The sequence below is a fragment of the Zootermopsis nevadensis genome, unplaced genomic scaffold (genome assembly GCF_977971745.1).
Source record: "Zootermopsis nevadensis isolate Lab colony 2312 unplaced genomic scaffold, Znev_1.0 Znev_ptg000061l, whole genome shotgun sequence".
NCBI classification, from domain to species: domain Eukaryota; kingdom Metazoa; phylum Arthropoda; class Insecta; order Blattodea; family Termopsidae; genus Zootermopsis; species Zootermopsis nevadensis.
The window spans coordinates 8,189,769-8,211,343 of NW_028259192.1; the positions used below are offsets into that span (position 1 = coordinate 8,189,769).

The window sequence follows — 21,575 nt, forward strand, 5'->3', positions numbered from 1 at the left end:
ACACAACGTTTCGGAAACTGGATCTGTTTGCGTCCTAATGTGAAAAGGGAAGGAAACCTACTCAGTTGAGTCCGTTAGAAAGAGATAACAGCTGTCACTGGACCAGCGAATGTTAAAAGGAAGAAGGGGCTATTTTGTAATCAATCAATTCTTATTAGATTTCAGTCATTCATAGCGAATACTTTCTTCGTGACTCCACAGTCAAAGAAAGAACATGGAGGTTTCTTAAGCTATTTTAGACATTTGGTAGAACTCCTTGGACGAGTGATCATTCCGTCGCTAGGCCCTTACCTACACAGGACAACACAACATAGAAAGGCGTGGCGCGATTCAGAGGTAAGACACCACGCCTCACAACGCGCAGCCACTGTGGCCGGCATTTGTGTTGAGAAGGGCCTCAAATAATGGCACAAAATTCCTGTATTGTGTGCAGGAGTTATTCTCTATCTTCATCAATACAAGAGTCATAAGAAAAGTTTTGCAACATATTTTGCACGCTTATTATTCATTCTCTGCACGATGTGCATAAAATGAACGCATATTTGCTAATGATGTCTGTCTGTCTGTCTGTTAGCATGATTAAACTCGAGAACCGATAACTGATTTGGTTAAAATTTCGTATGGACGTTAAGTCACTCGAGAATACCCTAAAATCGTGCTTATAATTTTTTACATACGGTAATACTAACATAGTGGACGAACAAACTTGTGAGGTGGGATCGACACTCAGCAGAACCATATAATGATGAATGGTAATAGAGTTTTGGAAAAATACAAAACTTTGGAATAGTTATTGTTTCTACAATATAAAATAACAAAATGGCGTCAGAAGAAAAAATGTACTTGACGAGGATTCGGTCTCGTGACCCCACGCGTACGAGTCCATTGCGCTGTCACAGTGTCAACATACCTTTTCTCTTTCGTGTCTTTCCTTAGTTTTTCCACGCAAATGGAATAGTATTTATCGTTTCCTTCCCCATCCTTTTCGATTCATTATTCACTACCCATACTATAATTCAAACTTATACAATTTCAGCAATCGACAGCGTCGTCGTTAAACAAACCGAGAATAAATAAATAAACAAACAAATATTGTAGTATCACATAGGAGCCAGTGTTTTGACTGTGTTATCTGCTCGGATCATTCAGCAAAGGACAGATATAAACAATAATGGATCGAGAGGAACACATATTTAAGCAGGCCGTTGATTACTGGAACAAAATAGGAATGCAACTAGTTGAATTATCGATCGATATGGATAATCTTACCATAAAACAATTCAATTCGATCCCAGTTGGATGCGGTGAAACTGTAATCGAATGTAATTGGATACAGTTGAATTAGATATAGTTCAGTATTTATAATAATATTATTTACTTATATCGGTACTTAAACAATGTCTGGCTGTATTCGTAACATGTCATTTAAAATGCAGGATTTTTTTGATTTATTAAATTACGCTTTCTCAAGTGCGCAGGGTACATAAATTTGAATGTTAGGATTGTTGTGAATGATGTATCGAAAAGGATGTGAAAGGAAGCGGTTGTTGTTATTTTCAGGTGTTATACCTGAATTTGCCTCCAGCTACTGAGGAAAAACCAACATAACTGGTATTGTAACCAAGACAGATAATCGAAAACGGTACATTCCGAAGACGAAACAGGAATGCTAATCACATGATCAATGTGTTCAGAAAAGAAGGAAATATGCTCTGGATAGTCTTCGCTCTAATGTAAGCACATTCCCGAAACCAGGCGACAATCATGGGATCTCGCTAAGATACTGTGCTTCATAGCAGGCACACGGCTACTGGTGAAATGGTCACAGTGCAAGAGTCGCTTCGGCAACCATTCCAGTCACATTTTCACATATTAGACCAGTAGAAATGCCTCAGTGTAATACTAGACGCAATATATATATATATATATATATATATATATATATATATATATATATATATATGTCACAGTAAGAGGGGGGGACAGAAAGGATTAAGGGGAAGCAAGACTCCATATGCGATAGTTCTTGGCCTTTGTTTTTGCAATCTCCCGCTGAAACAAATAATTCTGATCTCAGCGTCCGAGCTATACAAACCCTCCTCACTAAGACTTGAACTCAGTGCAATTTTTCGAAGCTTTGCCCTTTCTAAAATATTTTTGATACTCTCAAAGCATAAGCACGGTGAGTTTGAGACAAACGGGTGGATCCCTTCTCGATCTATACGTGAACATAATTGTATACATATCCACAATTTTAGTGAACTCTATTCAGATAAGAGAGTACGTGTTACCAACATTAACACTCAGCTCAGAATCTTGAACTACATTATTTTCCGTCTTTCACGAGAACGTTTATGTAACTCTTAAGAGTACAGGCCTGCATTTCAAATTGCAGCGTCCCCATACTAATTCTTGATGATTGTTAATACAGCAACTTCGACACACTCACTCTTCCGAGTGTTCGGTCTTTTTGTTTGTATTTTCTTTTTCTAAGTACATATTTCGGCCCAGTTTGGCCATCAACAGGTTCAATGGAAGTTCGTAATCACTGCACAGACACTATGGTGTTCCCTCTCATTTTCCCACTCTGTATAAAAATAGTAATAATATAACATTTAGAAGATAAAATACACGCTAAAAATTTATAAACTTTAAAACCAACACATTTTTTTAAACTGCGGCGGAACTTGAAGAATCCTGCTTTAGTATTTCTGCATTTGTGATGTGTTTCCTGCTGCACTTTTAACATCCAAGAACATAAATCGTCCTCATGTAGAATATTACATCCAATTCTTTTTTCCATTCGATTTGAAATTTGAATAGGTGCCACGTGAGAGTCTTATTTTCCAGCACAACGGTCCTTCATGAAAACCAAATTTTGTTGAAATGGAAAAGTATGATAGGCAACAATCGATGAGAATGCAATGTCGTTGAGATTGGAAATCCTTTTCAAACATTCGCATATCAAAATACATGAAATACTCTTCGCTGCAACCGACAGTCCGTCTGAAATCGATATCTGTTCACAGGCAAGCCAGAAAACCTTCCGTATTCTTTCCACTCTTAAACAGCGACCTTCAAAAAGCGAATATTTGAAATGCACGTGGTCAACTTCGGAATGCGAGCAATAATTCACATTACACTACCACAGTAGTTACTATTTTACAGTCCTTTAAGAGCAAAAGTAACAGGAGTAGGTACTACTGTGGGTGCTTCTTATTGCTGTATCAACTGTATAGGTTATTAATTTCATATAATATGAGGCTCATTATATGGGATGAACACGAAGTAACTGGACAGGAAATAGTCAAGGCCTATTTCAAGGTACTGAGGATTGCCAATCTTCCCTTTCCCCTCAAAGACACTTTCAGGACAGCCAGCGATTCGACAGAGGTTGAAATTTGGTACCGTCCGAAAAAAGTGGTTCGTCCCAGCTAAAGTTGCATTCCTCGGTTCCGTATCAGCATTATAGCTGTTTCAGATATTATTTAAAAATTATGAAAAAGAAAAGCCATATCAACATCGGTCCATAAAAGATTCGTTTAAGAATAAAACCATTCTTTTCCATTCCATCACGTGAAAATGATCTGCTCCGACTATCGCAGTTTTCCTCCGAAGGTACGACGAGCAGACAGCAACGTGGTTCTACGACCATACAACACAGTCGCCTGGAGATGCAAATCAGTATTAGCAGAACCTACCAACGGAACCAATCATTATTTGATTGGTGATGGGGTACACAACGTCAAATTTTCAGTGTTAGCATTGAATAATAATTCAGTTTGTGAAAAAGAATATGTTGTATACACTTACGATGTGGTATAAAACATGCATTTTGTTCATGGGCATGCGTACTTATGGCAACAGCAGAGAGACCATGCATCTCCTCAGCGGTACTTCCATTTAGGCAGCGTTTGTCAAAACTGCTCGTCGCCTACGAAAGACAGTAATATTTCAGTTTATTTCCGTAAACTGGGGATTGTCTATCCAAACACCAAATTTAGAGGAGGATATCCGACACCAAACTGCACACGATCCTGTTTGAAAATTACAGCAGCAACTGAACGTGTATCACATGACCGTCTGCAGAGACCTATACCGACAGCTGTTACACCTGTACCACTTGCAGTGTCCAGATCTCGGTCCGGCTAAATTTCCAGTAAATGGATGTTGCAGCGATGTCTGCTGAACGCTCTTTATCCACTGCTGCTTACAGATGCAGCTTTCGCCACGATGGACCAACGAATTTTCACAACCACCACTTGTGGGCAGAGGAAAATCCTAACGCTCTTATTAAATCTACTCAGCCACTGTTGATAATATTTTGGTAGACACAATGTTAAGCCACAGAGGTTAATATAAAACAGTTATCGACATTTGTGAGAAAATGACTTTCTATTGAAATGGAAGACATTTCATTACCTATTATAGCACACGTGGTTCAAGCACAACGGTGCTCCACCGCATTTCGGGATTACAGATCCGTAACTCTCGGAAGACATATATCTTGCCCGATGGAGAAATCAAGGAGGGCCTACTGAGTGGCCCCCGCTCGTCTGATCCAAACCCAACTGAGTTTCATCTCTGGAGACACTTAACACCCTACTTTATGTAACTCCAGTAAATGACCATAGCAACTCTTCTGCAGCGAGTTTAAGATGTCTATCAGACAATCCGAAACGCCCCAGGAATTTCCAAACGTGTTCGGGTGTCCATGACAGAACTTGCTCAGTGCTGTGTCGAAAATTCCGGTGGAATTTGGATCATTAACTATAAAATGTAGAAAAGTGCATCCTAAATCGAAAAGGGGGGTTTTCTGTATACATGTTGACATGAACACTTTTCTTAGTTTTACCGTGTCGAACCCATACCAAAAGTTCGGCCCCACCTTTCTGTTACACCGCGTCTGCCGCTAAATGAGTTTGTTACATGTAACATAAATTTATGTAAGTTAATGTAAGCTATAGAAATAGCGAAACACGGAGTATATGTTGAACCTATAATGGTAGTGTACTATAAGAAAAAACATAGTTGTTGACAGGCTAATATTCGAAGGCACCCTGCGCTCTTCACATGTCCTGTAGGAGCCTGGTGCAGAGATAAACAAAAAACCATACGCGGCTAAATGAAGCGACTGAATGCCACTCGACACTACCGCCCTTCTCGTTTGAACTACACACCGTGCGAGAGTACACTGAATCTCTATTGGCATAGGGATACGTATCGAACACCGAGTTTTGCTGTTGGCGGTCTGACATACTCCGCTACCACAGACCCTACGCGCCTAGTGACATACCGTCATTGATTTAATTACTTAAATAATCAAGCAAAACCCCATGATTTGTAGTTGGAAACTCAATTTGTCTCTGTCTGAGTATTTGATTAATAAGTGAGAATTTACAAATAAAGTATGACCGTATGCCAGTACGGATCACAACCTTTCCAGTCCTGAGTTACATTTGGAAAGATTTCTCAAGGCTCTGAATCCCATATTTTGTACTAAATATTTTTTTCCAAATAAAGCCAGGATACACGGAGTCGTAATCCAGAAGATCACAATCTTGAAATAGAAGCAGAAATTGTCTGTTAACCACTTGTGGGAATTCCATAATTTACTTGGGATCGAACTATTGTATCGCCTATACGTATCCGACCGGAATATATTTTGAGTTATACTAATTAACTAATTAATTTATCTCCTGCTCCTCTTGGCAACTTCACATCAATTCAGTTTCAGCTAATTAGTACAGATTTTTATGTAATTGGCATTACATTATTAATATTCTGTAACAGGAAGTGAGGTCACGTCCACCTGGAATATGGACTATGGCCTTACCTGACCTTACAGCACAGAGTCGCCAGTAAAGAAACCGTCTTAATTCCCAATGCCCACAACAAATATTCTCATGACCTATTCATATGACTTTTAAACTGGTTCCAGTTAGCCATATGGTAATGAAATTAACCATAATTTTTAAGACGAAAAATAAGAGATCGGGTCGTCCTTCATAACCCCCCTATGGAACGGAGAGTGTCCGTCAGTCCGCCTCCTGATTTGACTATTCTATTAAATTTTATAGGACATTACTGGCCGATTTTGGACAAACTCGGTATGAAAGTTGTGTCATTGAAGACGACATCATCGTCATTCTTTAAGTAGCAATCTAGCTGCCGAGCATGTCAGTAACATTGGATCAACTTCTACCAGTCACTGTAGACTTCTGAAATGCTGTATGCCGATAGATTGTCAAAATATATGGTAGTGTGTAACCTTAAAATAAAAGGCTCTGATAAACTTCCAGTTTGTCATTCGGTACAAAGCAACACGACAATTTATGTTATTCAACAAATAACAGGAATCGTAAGAAGGTATCTGTGGGAGAAGAAATACTTTTTATATAATTGTATTCTTGTATATCTCTCCGTGTTCCTCTAATTACTTTGAATCAATAATTTTGTTTTGTAACTTGGTGTGAACATTACATCATTCAAGGTCATCACACTTCGTAATTAACCAACAGTTACAGTACCAAAATTGGTATCGTGTCGTGGAACTTCTGAGATGGACTGTGATATCAGTATTAAAAGTAAGCAACATACGTTTTCCATTATTAGGTAGAAAGGTAAGTAACATTATGGAGCTTTAGAATTGTATTCTTGAAAGGTTTCATCGTGTTGTGTGGGTAACTAAGATACAAATATTACATATATATTCCTGCCGTATCATCCGGTCATAAGGACCCCCAAAATCAACTTCTGTCTATTGCTTGGTAAAGTCCTGAGATAGTAATAATGTTATACTAATAATATCTAAACACAACTTCCAAGAAATATAATGAGAAAGATGATAAAAGTATAAAATAGTAAAACTATAATTGTAATTTGAGTTTAAAAGTTTATAATTTACACCTGATGACGGTTTGTTAAACCGAAACATGTTGTGAATGTTCCGATGTAAATCGAATGCTCGATATGGAACATAAGATGATATTTTAATCATTTTAATTATCTTATCTTACTATTTTATTGTGATTTGACGGTAAACAAATATAATAATTATGGTAAAGTCCTTCAAAAATTTAAAAGTGACAGGAAACATGTAGATAACAACTAAGAAACATTGCATAACTTAAAATTCGTTCATTTATTGTCTACAGGACATCTTCATGTGATCCTACAAGTCTATATAACCACGACTATTAGTGACCTTAAGTTTGTCACGTATTTCACTGTTAATTTCCTCAGAACATGAAATTTACTGCTAACAGCTCTACAGAGATTAGGAGAGGTACAGAAACCGTACCGTGAAAGTAGAAGCACAAGTACGACATTTTTTAAGGTCCCTTACTGGTTCACTCGGTCACCAAGTTGGGAATTTCCCACTATCTGCCATAGTGGCGTCGGTTGAAATCAAACTTAGGGCTGTATCAATATTATTATAGAGAGCTGACCATTAGATCGGCCCAATCCCAGTCACTAACCTTTAATAAGGAAGACGACAAGATGATATGATATTATATATTATTAAGTCTATCACATACACAATTCAGAGAACAATAAATGGTCCCTTACCTGCTGCATTACATAATCTAGTACATATTCTTAATTTCTAAAAAGGTTTCTTCATAATTTATACCTCTAGCCTATAGTCTATAATAAATTTCTTTCCATTTCACATTAATTTAAATCTCTAACTTAAGATCTGTTGTCTGTATTTTACTTTTCCGTCATATTCTTTACCTTTAAGGAAGTCATGTCCTTTTATTGTCTACTTGTTCATTATATTTACTTAAATCCGGGTTTATTACCTCTTTTAAAATCTATAATTATGCACGCATTACATTTAATATTTTTAAGTGTCCTTTCCCATTTCTCATTGAATCTGCAAATATATGCACCAATTTTGTCTCACTTTTCTGTGCCCTTACGCCGCGCTAACCTCTGTATGCCTATATTCCCATATTATTTTTTCCCAGTACAATTTCTCTCCAGTCCTTCGTTCCTTCGCATTCCAAAATATGCCACAATTCTTCCTACAACCACTAAAATTTTCCTTTCCGAAATGAACACAATAGAAACCTGTCAGTGTATCAGTATATTGGCAACCATTCGCCTGAAGTCTAGAGTAGAACCAACTCCCGAAACGTAGTGTACATCACACTTCAGACGTGGACGATCTCCAACATAATATTGACGTAATTGATCATTTTAACGAACCTTTAGAGAAATATTAAGTGATGGGGAAAATAAACCACAAGACCCAGGAAAGGAACTTACCAGGTCTTCAGTGTGGACCTACCTCCTATACTGGCGTTGTAGGCGACCCCGATACCACAGTAACTGTTGAAAGCGACGGCGGCCACCTCACCCGCACAACGCGTGCCATGCTTGTTGTCACCGTTGTCCCTCGGCATTGGGTCGTCGTCATTATCGTTTATGTCGGTGCTGGCATGTTGGTCCTGCAACAGAATGGTTCTCAGGTCAGTGCGATCAGAGATCCAGGAACTGTCGCTTCGAAATCTGATCAATTCTCTGTTAGCTGATGCCAATCTTCTGGGTTGTAACGCCGTGTGGACTTGTAAGTATAAAGCAACGTTTTGGTGGAACATAAAGCCTACACTTCAGGACTAAAACTGCATCTCTGAAAACTTCGTATCTACCTACACGGCCACACGGCATTACAACCAAGAAGATGAACCATAAAAACGGAAGACATTATATTTATCTATAGCAATACAACTGGCCTGGAGAGTTTTGAGGAAAACACGAGAAACATGAGGATAATCAACTTTCTGCAAGAAGCGGGAGTGTTAACCAGTGCGTCGCAATGTTCAGTTCGATGTCTCGATAGGGAGCTAAGACTACTTGTTCCATAAAAACAAATAAATAAATAAATAAACATGTGTGTGAGAGGGGTAAGTGACATTGGTATTAGACTATATCTCACTATTTAATTTAATGATCCAAACAATATCATTACGATATTATACTGGATATTGCAACAAGGTAAGTGCAGTTTAACTGAAGTTTCATATTTTACTGTAAAAATACGCATTTAAAGTAACATCTTTTGGTAACGATCAGTTCAGCCGATGGATGGTACGTCGGAAGGAAGCGGCCGTGGCCTACTTAAAGGCAATACACTGAAATTATTTTTTGATGAAAAACATTTACGAAAGCCTCTGTGAGAATGTCCTCTACTTAACTCAGGCTCGACAGCAAGAATACAAGTCAGACAAGTTAAAATAAAGATACCTTATTGATACAGAAGCTTGTATTTCGAATGTTATTATTATTATTATTATTATCATCATCATCATCATGTTCAGTGTTTATTTTCAGATAGAAAAGGGACGGCATTCGCATATTACAACATGGAGAGGCCTATAACTTTCACAAAAAATAAACCGTCAAAACACAGGAAACAAGAACAACAGACGGATGTAGGCTTCTGACGTATCTGTGTACAAGTCCATAAAACAGTGTATTTTTTTACCTAATTCAATGAAACGGAATCCCTCCTGAGAAGAGAGGTAACTTCTCAAGCGGCATAGAAATTTTTTGCATTTGAAAGAAAATGAAGGTCAATTCGTCTTCACCAAATCCCATTATTGGCCCTAATCTTGCGCATGATAAATTTACTCCACGTCCTAACGCCAAATTTATTTAAAATATTTTAATATTATCGTGCCGTAACATCATGAACTCAAAATAATCACTTGTCTTCACGTTTTTCGATTAAAACAATTGTATTTCTCGTCTCAAGAAATGTTAAATGTCCGGCCCGTCTCCTCGATGCAATCACTATAACAAAGAGTAAACATTATGCCGCTCCTCATTATGTAACTGTGTCCATCCTCTTGTTACTTCTTTCTCTTAGGATGGCCACACGCTACGCCTCACCGGAAGGCCTGCCTTCGAAGATAAAAGTCGGAAAGTAAGTCTGAAACCTCTGAGGGCCCACACGTACAGACTTTATCGTAGTTTTGTGCTCAGTATTTCATTGTTCAGTTGATACTACAACATGTTCAGTGAAGATGATTCACTGCTACTTTAATGCCGAAAAAGAAAAGAAAGCTAAAACATTCTAAGTGGGTCAAATGTTGGTTAGATAGACCAAAACATTCTAACATAAATTTGTTGAATAAAATTCAGTTAGAGCCCACGGACTGGCATAACAACCTGCAAATGGATGAGGATTGGAGCTTTTAAACTTTGTTTCTCCAGTTATCGGGAAGGAAGATACCGTAATAAGAACAGCAATTTCTCCGCATAAACGGTTGCGCGCTACCCTAAGGTTTCTGGCCACTGGAAGGAACTATGAGGATTTAAAGTTCTCGGTGGCAATCTCAGCACAAGCACTATGGGAAGTTATTCCAGTATCATGCACAACCATTTACATGGTTCTTTGAAAAGAATACTGCAAGGTAAGTCATAGACATTGATTCAAATACCTGCAATTAGAACATTAGAACAAAAATATTTACTGAAATATTAGCTGTGCAAGGCAGTGTTACGACGTGTAAACATCCGCGTAAACCTCCAGGTAAAAAAATCGAATGATTGCAGATTTATCGGAGCTCGATTTCCGGCCAAACATTCCAGCAAAATTCACCACACACGCTCCGGTTTGCCGGAAGATTAGCCCTCCCACACACCAGCCTTCCGGTAACTCGTAACGTGTATGGCAACCCTTAGGGCAAAAACCGCTCTATTTCTTTGCCGTGGCTGCGGTAAATACGATGCGGTATAGTAAGGACGAGTCCAGTGACATAGGTAAAGGGATGTGTATGGGTTATTTATGCTACAATGAGTAAATAGGTTTCAATGTGCAGATTCAAGTTGCACTGATCATACCACCTACTCTTGAGCAAGTTAAAATGCAAAGTTCTCTATAACCAATCGCGGGAGTTGGTAGGTAATGTTGACAAATCTATAAAGAGGGAAGCTAGTATTGATACTCCTATTAATCTTACGGCAATTCGGAACAAAATAGGCAAAGCTACAGGTGTAACAAAAAAGTCTGTAGGCCGGATTATTCATAAACTTCACAGTATTACATTTGCTACATCAACGTAATTTTATACGCCCCACAAAATGAAGACTATAAAATCTATAAAGGCATCATTGGACACTTAATGAATCTGTATTTCGCCGAACAGTGAACGAATTCTATATCACAGACGGACAGAGGCTCGTCTAAAGGTGGCGACTGACTTGTAACATTTGCCTGTAATGTAAGGCTCGATGCACACGAGCGAGTTATTTTCGCGAGCTCGCCGCGTCATTTTCTCGAGCGTTTTAGCAGTACATGTGAAGCAATGGAGCAATGCACACTATGGCGGTGACGCCGCGAGTTCGCCGCGAAGACGCGGCGAGCAATTTGCGCTCGCCAACCACTGCTGCTTCGCAGCGAGTTCGCCGATCGCCGCGAAGCAGCAGACTGTGTGAAAGCATTGGGCAGTGCACACGTGCTTCGCAACCCTCGCAACAGCTCAGAGTCACAACCAGCATTTCTAGAGGAGGTATTGCAAGCCTCATCGCAGAATCTTTACTTTTGTTGGATGCATCCAGTTTTGCTGCTAGCTCATCTAACGACTTTAAGCTCATACGAAAATAAATATTAAATTTACTTTCATCTTCTCTTAAATCTATAAACATTGTCACGAACGCCCCTTTTAACAGCCGTGAACTAACCAACGGGTGTGTCCAATACTTCCTATTGCGTTTTTTAAGGTTGTATTCATAAACGAAATAGGCAAAACTACACGTTTTCTTCTGTACACATCCATTTTGGTTGCCATTCAATCTAGTACTGGTGGGAGTTTTTCGGCGAACTCGCAGCGATGACGCTACGTGTGCACTGTCACGGGTTTCCTCGCTGCGAGCTCGCGCGACATTTTCTCGCTCGTGTGCATCGAGCCTAACGTGTTACAAATCGAGCATTACACAAGTGAAGACAGCGAACGGAGTCGCTCGATGCGAGCTGCTCACGCTCGCGGGCGCTCCATCGTGTTGTCGGTTTTTTCGCGAATCCCTTTGAGTGTTACATTACAAGTCAGTCAGTCAGTCGAGCGGCGTCGTAACGAGCATTCACGAGTTCTTTAGATAAGAGTAGCGTATTAAATGAAACAAAGATAACACAACCTCCACGTCCGACATATTGAACGAAATGAATGGAGCACACATGAGCACAGTCGAGTCGAGCGTTCAAAACGAGCATTCGATACGCCTCACCAGTTGTGGTGTAATGTAACATGCTCGCCGCGAATGTTACATTACAAGTAAATGTTACAAGTCAGTCGCCACCTAAGACGAACAAGAGATTGCAACAGAAGGTTATCAATTTTATGACAAGTTCTGCACACCTTAGGTTTTAAGTGGAACAAGAAGAAAAGAATAATGGCCGAATTCTATGGGGCATCACATCACAGCACAGAGAATCTACTTCAGATGCATTCGGACATGTAGGTACGAAGGTCGCCCCATAGTTTATATGGACGAAACCTACATTCATGGATTACATACACCATTTGAATGGATTGATGATAAACTTCATGGTCAAAAGGACAAATACCAATAGTAGTGCATGATAGAGGTAAAAAAGCCTTCGTACAGAATGCTCATAAAAATAAGACAAATTATTCGCCTTGCACTTATTTCACACCAAACACCATCATGAACTGGAGCTTCATGGAGAATTCAAGGATTTTCCGAGGACCAGTGTTAGTTATTATGGATGATCACACATCCAATTACGTGAACCCAGGCTTCGTCAGTAAAGGCAGTAATTGTGGGTCAAGTTACCTTAATTCACTCATTAGACAAATCAGTTGCAAGAATGTATCCTTGCAGCTGGATTTCTTGGTTGCTATAAATGCACTGTTTTAATTTATATGGGCAAATTGTTATTAACTTTGTGGCTGTTCTTGCCGAGAAAGCCGTAACATCAGCTTTCTAGGCTAGTTTTCAAATTTATATTCTTGGTGAATGATACAATATGGTCAGTATTTTCTTCAGTCAATAAGTGGTTTCTTTTTATTCTCTTATCCGGTACTGTTCCTTCTAATGGAAAGGACATCTAGAAACCAGCCGATTCCACCGTCCTATGTGCAGTGTTAATCAAAACCGGCAGAGATTATAAATCTATATGTAACAGTACAAACGCAAATTAAAGAATTAGCAACTCACAGGTATAATACTTCAACGAAAAATGAGAAAAATTCATCATATATGCTTTGCATTCGCACATAGTAACAAAAAAAGCGGAAGGTAAAAATCAAACAAACCAACGTACTTAATTGTTAAGCGGAAGTAGTCATTTGTATAAGAGAACTCAGCTTAATAAATGATTTGGTAAATTTACAGTAAAACTGTAATTTATTTCTTTATTATATGTGGCTGAAATACATACAAATCTTGTGAAAATTATGAGCGTTTAGTGACACGACCTCACTGTGTGCCTTCCATGTTTTATGCTTACAACGTGTTTACGTTTTAGTAATGCTGTAGATAGTAGCTGTTTGTTACTGCAGGCTACTTTAAACGATCCACAACTGTTTTTAACTGACACTTGCATAATGACTTTACATTGCGTCCCTTCTGGTTTATTTCGGTATTGTACATTTTGAATCTTTCAATCGTGTGGAAATAGATTATGGCGCGTGTACACAACGCAATCTGTGAGTGACGTCATGACACATGTTCTCCCGCGTTCCAGAAGTTGATTATGTCACTAAATTCAGATTTGTTTTACGTATGGACTTCACCATTCTGCTTTTCTAGATGGACTTTATTACCAGTCCGTTATTCGCATGGCGCAGCAAGACAGCCACGAACATGGGCTACAACTGCTAAAATATTAGCGGCCACATTACGTTGCAAGCTGTCGGCATTCACATTGAATAATATGGTCAAGCTGTCACGGAGACCTCTGCAGAGATTTCATCTCGTGGTTTATATTCTCACAAACACCCAATAACGTACATTAATCGCAATATGTAACACCCGTAGAGATTACCAACTGATTAGCTTGTATCAATCCTCAGGGCTAACCAGAAGCACTACTTCAGAAGTTTACACCACAGTTTCATCACATACAAAGGCATTTATATGCCTCCAACATCATAGTGCGGATTTGTTGCATGCTCTAGTGCTCTAAATGTAAAATGAAAATTTATATGCAGCAGAGACAAGCGTATGGGCACATAAAATAACACATACCACACCGTGTGCATTAGTTTTGACATAATGATGATTTAGAATGCCAGTTAGATTGGCATCATTCGACAAGTTCTTGTAGCCGAAACAGTGTACCATTTAAGTATAATTTATTCGAGGTCCTATAACAGAATAATTTTGCTTTTGACAACAACCTTGCAGCCTTACAAATTAACAGAGGAGAATATTTGTTTTGCTCAGAACGAACAGACTTTCTTCGTCTCTCGTCACACAGACACAGTTGTTTTGAGAACAAGTTGTAAAGTTTTTTCTAGACCTAAGAAAGATGAAGTAACAAAGGACTAAACACTTTACCCTTCTTCATTATGCCCTTAAGACGCAGGTTTTAATGATGCATTATGAATATAATTTGAGCGTGATATTGAATTCATATTCATTTAATTCGTGGGTAATGAATGGAACGACTAAGGCAGAGGCTGTGGCATTAAAGTTATTATACCGACATTTTAGAAAGTGTGGGAGAACCAAAAAAAGACTGAGATACTTCATTTATTTACGTCTCCCCCCTCCGCCATTCTTAAAAGTCCCGATTCGTCATCATGACGCATGCTGTTCACTGAAAATGGAATCTGAACTTGGTGTGACATGTAGGATTTGAGGTTGTCACGGCGGTGAGTCCGAAGATGGCTGCCGTGATCTCCCTGATGATGGAGGCAGCACGTACCTCTGAAACGTTGGTAAACTACCAGACTACACGGTGTTATAACACAGACGACAGCCGTTCTCTTGATGTGATATCGTTACAATACATATAAACAACTAAAATTATGAAAATTCTCATCTTCCGTCCGATATTTCTATCAATGAGTAAGAACAGCATGAAGCCCCACTGTGAGAGTGTAGACAGATTATTATGAAGTGTCACCGCATACAAGTAGTACAGCAGACAAATTCCCTTGCGTCATGTATCAATGAATAAGTACAGAAAGGTGTACTCTACTAGAATGCATATATTTTACAAATTATATTCATAAATGAGCTTGTCAGAGCTATGGTGGTATAAGCTAATAAAAGTACACAAACAGTGTTCACTGTCATTAATGGAAATACATTTTCACTACAGCTAATAAAATTTCCTAGCAAGCACACCAAATTACCGAACTTCTTTTTCATTTGATATTAACGCGAAACCTGATTTTGTAGTTTGAGCAACTGTTGCATTATCAATGACATTTGTATCCACAGATTCGTTCACTGCCATAAAAGGTAAATATTATACTAGATGTAATCCAATTCACAATCCTTCCTAACAGTAGTGTTTAGGGTGGATTAAAATAGATAAAAATTACGTCTATCTAAACCTAGAAAGTATCACAGAATCCTATACCGAAACTTCGAGACGCAACTTCCACGGTTGGCTCGTCCGAGGGGAAAGAAGAAAAAGAAGAAAAACGGAAACTAGAGACGGTGAGGACCCAGTCACAACTAAGCTCTTTGGCAAATGTAATGTTCGAAGTTCGGTGACAAAGTCTGTGGCTACCAAAATTCTAACTTCACTAAATTTCTAAGTAGTTAATGCTGTCACTGAACGTTGACCAAATGCCTACTGGATGGCCTCTGTCACTTCAAATTAAGAAAGTACGGGAGAAAACTTTAATAGGGGAGACGCGTTCCTTTTCCAGACCATTACATTAAATAGACTATATCAGACCACATACTAATCCAGATTATAACTATAACTGAAAATGTTATTCGTATCGATATTTTATACACAAACCTACGTATAATTTTCTTTCTGATTCACATTATTAATAAAATGTAACATAAGAACTATAAGGCATGTAGCAGACAGATTATTAGTTCTACGACCCTGTATCAACTGCTGAAAGTTGCGGCGTTTAATTAAATCAGGTAAGACTTTGAATGATGAATCGATAAGTGGCAGAAAGCGCAAGTGGCTTAAAAGATGATATCCCGATTTCCAGACATATTAAACCATGCGAAATGTAACATTTCTCACCAGGAATAACTGCTGTCAACATGTAACAAATATAGCATTCTTTTTTTTCCCTGCGAACGTGGGATATGACACGTGGGGCCCCACGAGACACTTGTGAACTCATGGCAGTAAGATTTCCGTTTCAAAACCATGCAATGTGTCAATGAGCCCTAGCAGTTAATTCCATATGACAGAAATTGTTTACCGTTAAATTAAAAAAAACAGAAAGTGAAAAACTGTCTGATTCACAAATTTAAATTCATCTGTGCCATTAATCGTTTCTCACGCATTATTTTCGCTTTGTGATTGAACTGAAACTTTAATGAATCTACACGATTCCTGTTCGTTCACGCAGATTAGGCAGCCTCGAGGACTGCGGACATAGAAAACCGATATGACTATGGAACTATCAACATTAATGTGTATTAGATTTCTAAAAAATCAGTAGTAATGGTTCTGGTTGTATTAGTCGTATCTATCAATGAAATAATATTGTATGGCATAAACAGCCAAAATTAATATTTTGATTTGCGATTTATAAGACCACCTGTTAGACTGCCTAGTCTCTTCGCAAGTACCAGCGGTCATATTACGGCTATTTTAAACGTATGCCAAAGTTTGTCGACTCTTTTATATTTCGATCACACATAGTTTATTTTAAGGGACTACATAAACTTTTCCGAATATGTCAGATTTTAATTTTATTACACCAAAATTGTCATGTTAAAGATTTATTCTCTTTAATTTATTCCAGTGGGCTGAGTATTTTTTTAATAATCTTGTTAAGGATTTGCCACAGAAAATCTATAAATATATGTTACATATCATGCACTATTTACACAAAGTTCACTTGGTTGGATTAACTCCAAGCATAACAAGAATCCCTACAAACTGTGAGCCATGGAAAGCGTTGTCGAAGATTCTATACTTAAGCCAAAATGTCTAGTAGCATTTCAAGACATAGAAAGGGCCAATGGACCGTTTAGGACTCATTTATTCATGACCTTATTTATGAATTAACACGAGTGAAGAAGGTAACCAAATTTCATTCTTAGCGTGTTTGCACATTGGTCCCGGTGTACACTTAATGCTGATGCAAAACTTGTAGTGGAACATTTCTTCTTATCGTAAAATGTGTGATCTCACATATTTAAATCTTGTATGGGATAATAACTTCAATCATTTTTACTTATTTTCGTTGTTATAGTCTGTCACCATTCACTTAAACGCAGGCCTAATATTTAAATCTTGAATTAATAATATACCATACAATGCAATACATTCACTCCCATTATCTCTTGAATAAAATTATTCAAATTGTCAAATCAAACAGCAATAATTAAATAACCACTAAGTTGTTTACCTACTCAAGAGCCAGTAACTACGTTTTCTTGAATTTAAATAAATATTCAACAAGACTGTACAAAACACGTTCCAAAAAGCCGTTTGGGAGATGGAAATTTAAAATGTGTATTTTGAATCATGTAAAAATGTGGGTCCGATTATGGAATATGGGGCGGCGTGCTGGGATCCTTACAGGTAGGGACAGATAAATGAGTTAGAACGAGTGCAAAAGAAAGCATGTAAATTTGCATATCATAGGAGCACAGCGTAGAAAGATAGCACGTATATGTGCTCTCTTCAAAGCGTGTACGGTAGAACGTGCATGGAAGGCAAAGGCCATACTATCTGAGCAGGGTCGATCATATTCGGAAAATTAGGAGCAGAGGGCAAAGGACAGATATCGGAAAATATTCATTTGTAAATAGGACCATCCAACTCTGGAACCAGTTACCTGCGGATGTTTTAAGGACTCTCTCCTGTAAACCAAGTACTTTTAGGAAGAAGATTGGAAAAGTGATAAATGAGGTGAAGTGAAGGGAGTACATGGGTGGGTGTAGTGAAGTGAGGTGAAGGGAGGTAAATCGGGGTGAGGATGGGATGGCTTCATAAGTGTAGTGAAGTGAAGAGAAGGTCCTGATGAAATGTGAGTGCATCGGTTCATGACGTATGTAATTCATTACTGTTACTCTCTTATTTCCAGTTGGTATTAATTTTTAAGTTATCTACTTTAGGTTATCTGTTGTGTTTAAATACTTGTGCCTTATGGTTTTGTAATCTTATGTTGTTTTATTTTGTGCGATGTGTGTTGTTTTGTTGTGTCTTATGGTTTTTTGTGTCTTATTGTTTTGTTGTGTCTTATTATTTTGTTGTGTCTCATTGTTTTGTTGTGTCTTATTGTTTTGTTGTGTCTTATGGTTTTTATGTCTTATTGTTTTGTTGTCTCTCATTGTTTTGTTGTGTCTTATGGTTTTTTGTGTCTTATTGTTTTGTTGTGTCTTATTGTTTTGTTGTGTCTTATGGTTTTTTGTGTCTCATTGTTTTGTTGTGTCTTATTGTTTTGTTGTGCCTTATTGTTTTGTTGTGTCTTATGGTTTTTGTGTCTTATTGTTTTGTTGTGTCTTATGGTTTTTTTGTGTCTTATGGTCTTTTGTGTCTCATTGTTTTGTTGTGTCTCGTTTTGTTGTGTCTTATGGGATTTTTGTGTCTTATTGTTTTGTTCTGTCTCATTGTTTTGTTGTGTCTTATGGTTTTTGTGTCTTATTGTTTTGTTGTGCCTTATTGTTTTGTTGTGTCTTATGGTTTTTGTCTTATTGTTTTGTTGTGTCTTATTGTAACACCACTGCCACCGGGTAAAAACCCATTTTCAGTTAATAATAAATAATAATAAAAAAATCAATACAGCGCTATCTAAACTTCACCTAAAGTAGAGTTTGCATTTGACCGGTACAAGCCAAAATTAAAATCGTTCAAAAAACAATACTGTTACACAGCACGTACACAGAATACAGTAGTAAACAAAACACAAATTTAAATGAAAACCGCTGCAAGAGTAGAAATGCGAGATATTGTTTTAAATTAGATATTTCATGCGTTTATTCTTAAAAAATCTGTGATACGACAACCATATAGACCGAACATAATTCCTTCAACCCAGGTTTATGACATAAATTAATTCCAATAAAATTACATGGTTCTGTTGTCACCATCATCATAATGATGTTGTAAAAGCGAATTCTTGAACTATGAAAACTTGAGTCAACTAACCATGTCTGTTAAGTTGTATTTTACTGTTAATCTTGTCAATATTGGTCTTCTTGGTTGTAAAGCCACGTGAACTTGCGGAAAAGACCAGCTTTTCAGTGGAACATGGTGCCTCCCAATTTCCTACATTTCCTTTCGTTCTTGCCTTGAAATTCTGTTGTCCTAGAAGAACCTACGCGCTTCTTCTTGATATTTCGAAATTTTGTTTTTCGACAATTAGTAATAGGCCTTGGAAGGGGGAGGGCGACTCGTCGCAATGCCTTTACCTACACACGACAACACAGCAGAGAAATATTAGAACAAACATCCACGCCTTGAGCGGGACTCGAAACCACGACCCAAGACCCCACGCTGCTTCCAATTTCCTTCCACCATTTACATCAAAACTGCGCTCATAACAAGTTTCGAGGTGAAAGTAACATTAGCGCTATTTGATGTAGAGTTCTTACCAATTCTATGGACCTATTATGATTAATTTTGTACTGGCAATTTTCCGCCGAATGTAAAACAACATACCCGATGCAATGTTCATTTAGTTCTGGTTTGATGTTGGTAACTAAGCGTTTGGTATTCTGAGCAAGGACATACGACAATCACATGCCTAAGAGTTCCGTATGAAATATTGTTTACATGTATATTATTACAGAATGGCGAAATTGCGAAACGTTTTTTATGTGTCTGAGAAATTAAATGTAAATAGGTTGAAATCTGTGCCAATGGAAATTGAACACAGAAAATAATCGTCAAATAATATAAAAAATTAATTTATTTTTCTTAACTTCACTATACTGTATAGGCTGAGACACGTGAACAAACCAGGTGCTACCAGTTCATTCAAAAACGGATGACAAGTTCGGAAAATGGAAGTATATTTATGACAAAAGAAATATGTAACCCCGGTTACTGTTTTGTTATGTACGGCAAGCTGGCTAAGGTGTATTTAGGAACCAGCAGCGAAATTCGCACCAACATTTAGGAGAAATTTCACTGTGGTGGACGGGTACCTCGGATGGTGATTACAACATACGCATACCGAAATTCTGAAAGGGAACTTGTAGAAAATCACGACGGAGATGCGACGGTAACATTACGATGGATCTTAGGTGAACATGCTGTGAGTTCGGGAGGTAGATAGGAAGTAGAAGAGGTTCAGGGTCATGTCAGAGGTGCCTTATATTTACCTTTTTATAAAATAATCAGCAGGCTTGCAATTTTAAATGTGAAAACATTTAAGTTAAGCTAAAGCTATGAAATGAATATACTGATCCTGGCTGTAAAGCTAAATTCGTATAAATGCAGTTATTCGCCCACATTAAATTTTGCATACACACAGCATAAGTTGTGTTTACAACATCGGAATAGTATACATAAATATTTAACTATTTTCCTTTGTTTCAAACTGGCAGTCCCTCATTAAGATATGATGGCAACTGAATATTCATTACAGCAACGGATACATGAATTATTCGCCTACTATACATGACTATCACATTTCTTTATTCATAATAAATAAACCTTAACAAGTATTTCAGATAAAAATATACGTTTCTTGTTACATGACATAAAGCATAATTTATCAGGATTACGAGACAATTAGCCATAATGATATGCTCCAAAGAGAGCAGGAAAGGCATAACTCCTCAAAAGTTGTGGAGATGTAGGACCATTCGTTTGTTGGAAATGGTATAAAACATAATCACTGCGTTCCTGTATGAAGAATATTTTACAGTACATTATTTGAGAGTTTACAGCCTATACTCCCTGGCTCTGATGACTTTTTCTGTACACTGAAATCTTTCGGCCGCACAAATAACTCATATTCTTTTCTTCGTATCATTGTACGTGCTGTGTCACATGTTTAAATCTTGTAGCGGGTATTTGTGTTAAACAGGTGTGAACTTCACTTTCCAAGTGCTACTATTGTTAGACAACTCTCAGAAATACTTCTACTACGGATTAAGTAAATTTTTAAATTACGTTAAAAGTACGGTTCATACTTTTCATTATTCTTCTCAATTGAAACCGACAAGAAATGTAAAAGGGATAAATAACGAAATAAAATAAATGTATAAAGGGACAGGAACAAGTCAAACGAGAGGAAAGGACAAATATATGGAAATTTCAAACGGCTGTTTCCACTAGTTAATACAAAACCTAATCGAATTATCAAAACTAAATTACTCATGAGCACTACGTATGTATTTTCAACAAGACAAAGAAAATCACGAAAGTCAATAGTAGGTTTTGTTGCAGACACATATAGTATATCTCACAATACATTATTTTTCGT

At 37.7% G+C, this 21,575-nt stretch overlaps 1 protein-coding gene across 6 annotated transcripts in view; it reads right to left on the reverse strand.

The window, feature by feature from the left end:
* Window positions 1-21,575, reverse strand: part of Fur2 (furin-like protease 2) — a 1,061,088-nt gene that overhangs the window by 43,869 nt on the left and 995,644 nt on the right. For all 6 annotated transcript variants that reach the window (XM_087340817.1, XM_087340819.1, XM_087340816.1 and 3 more), the window contains one exon: window positions 8,300-8,459. In XM_087340817.1, the coding sequence (XP_087196943.1) occupies window positions 8,300-8,459 (160 nt within the window). The remainder of the gene's footprint in view (window positions 1-8,299; window positions 8,460-21,575) is intronic.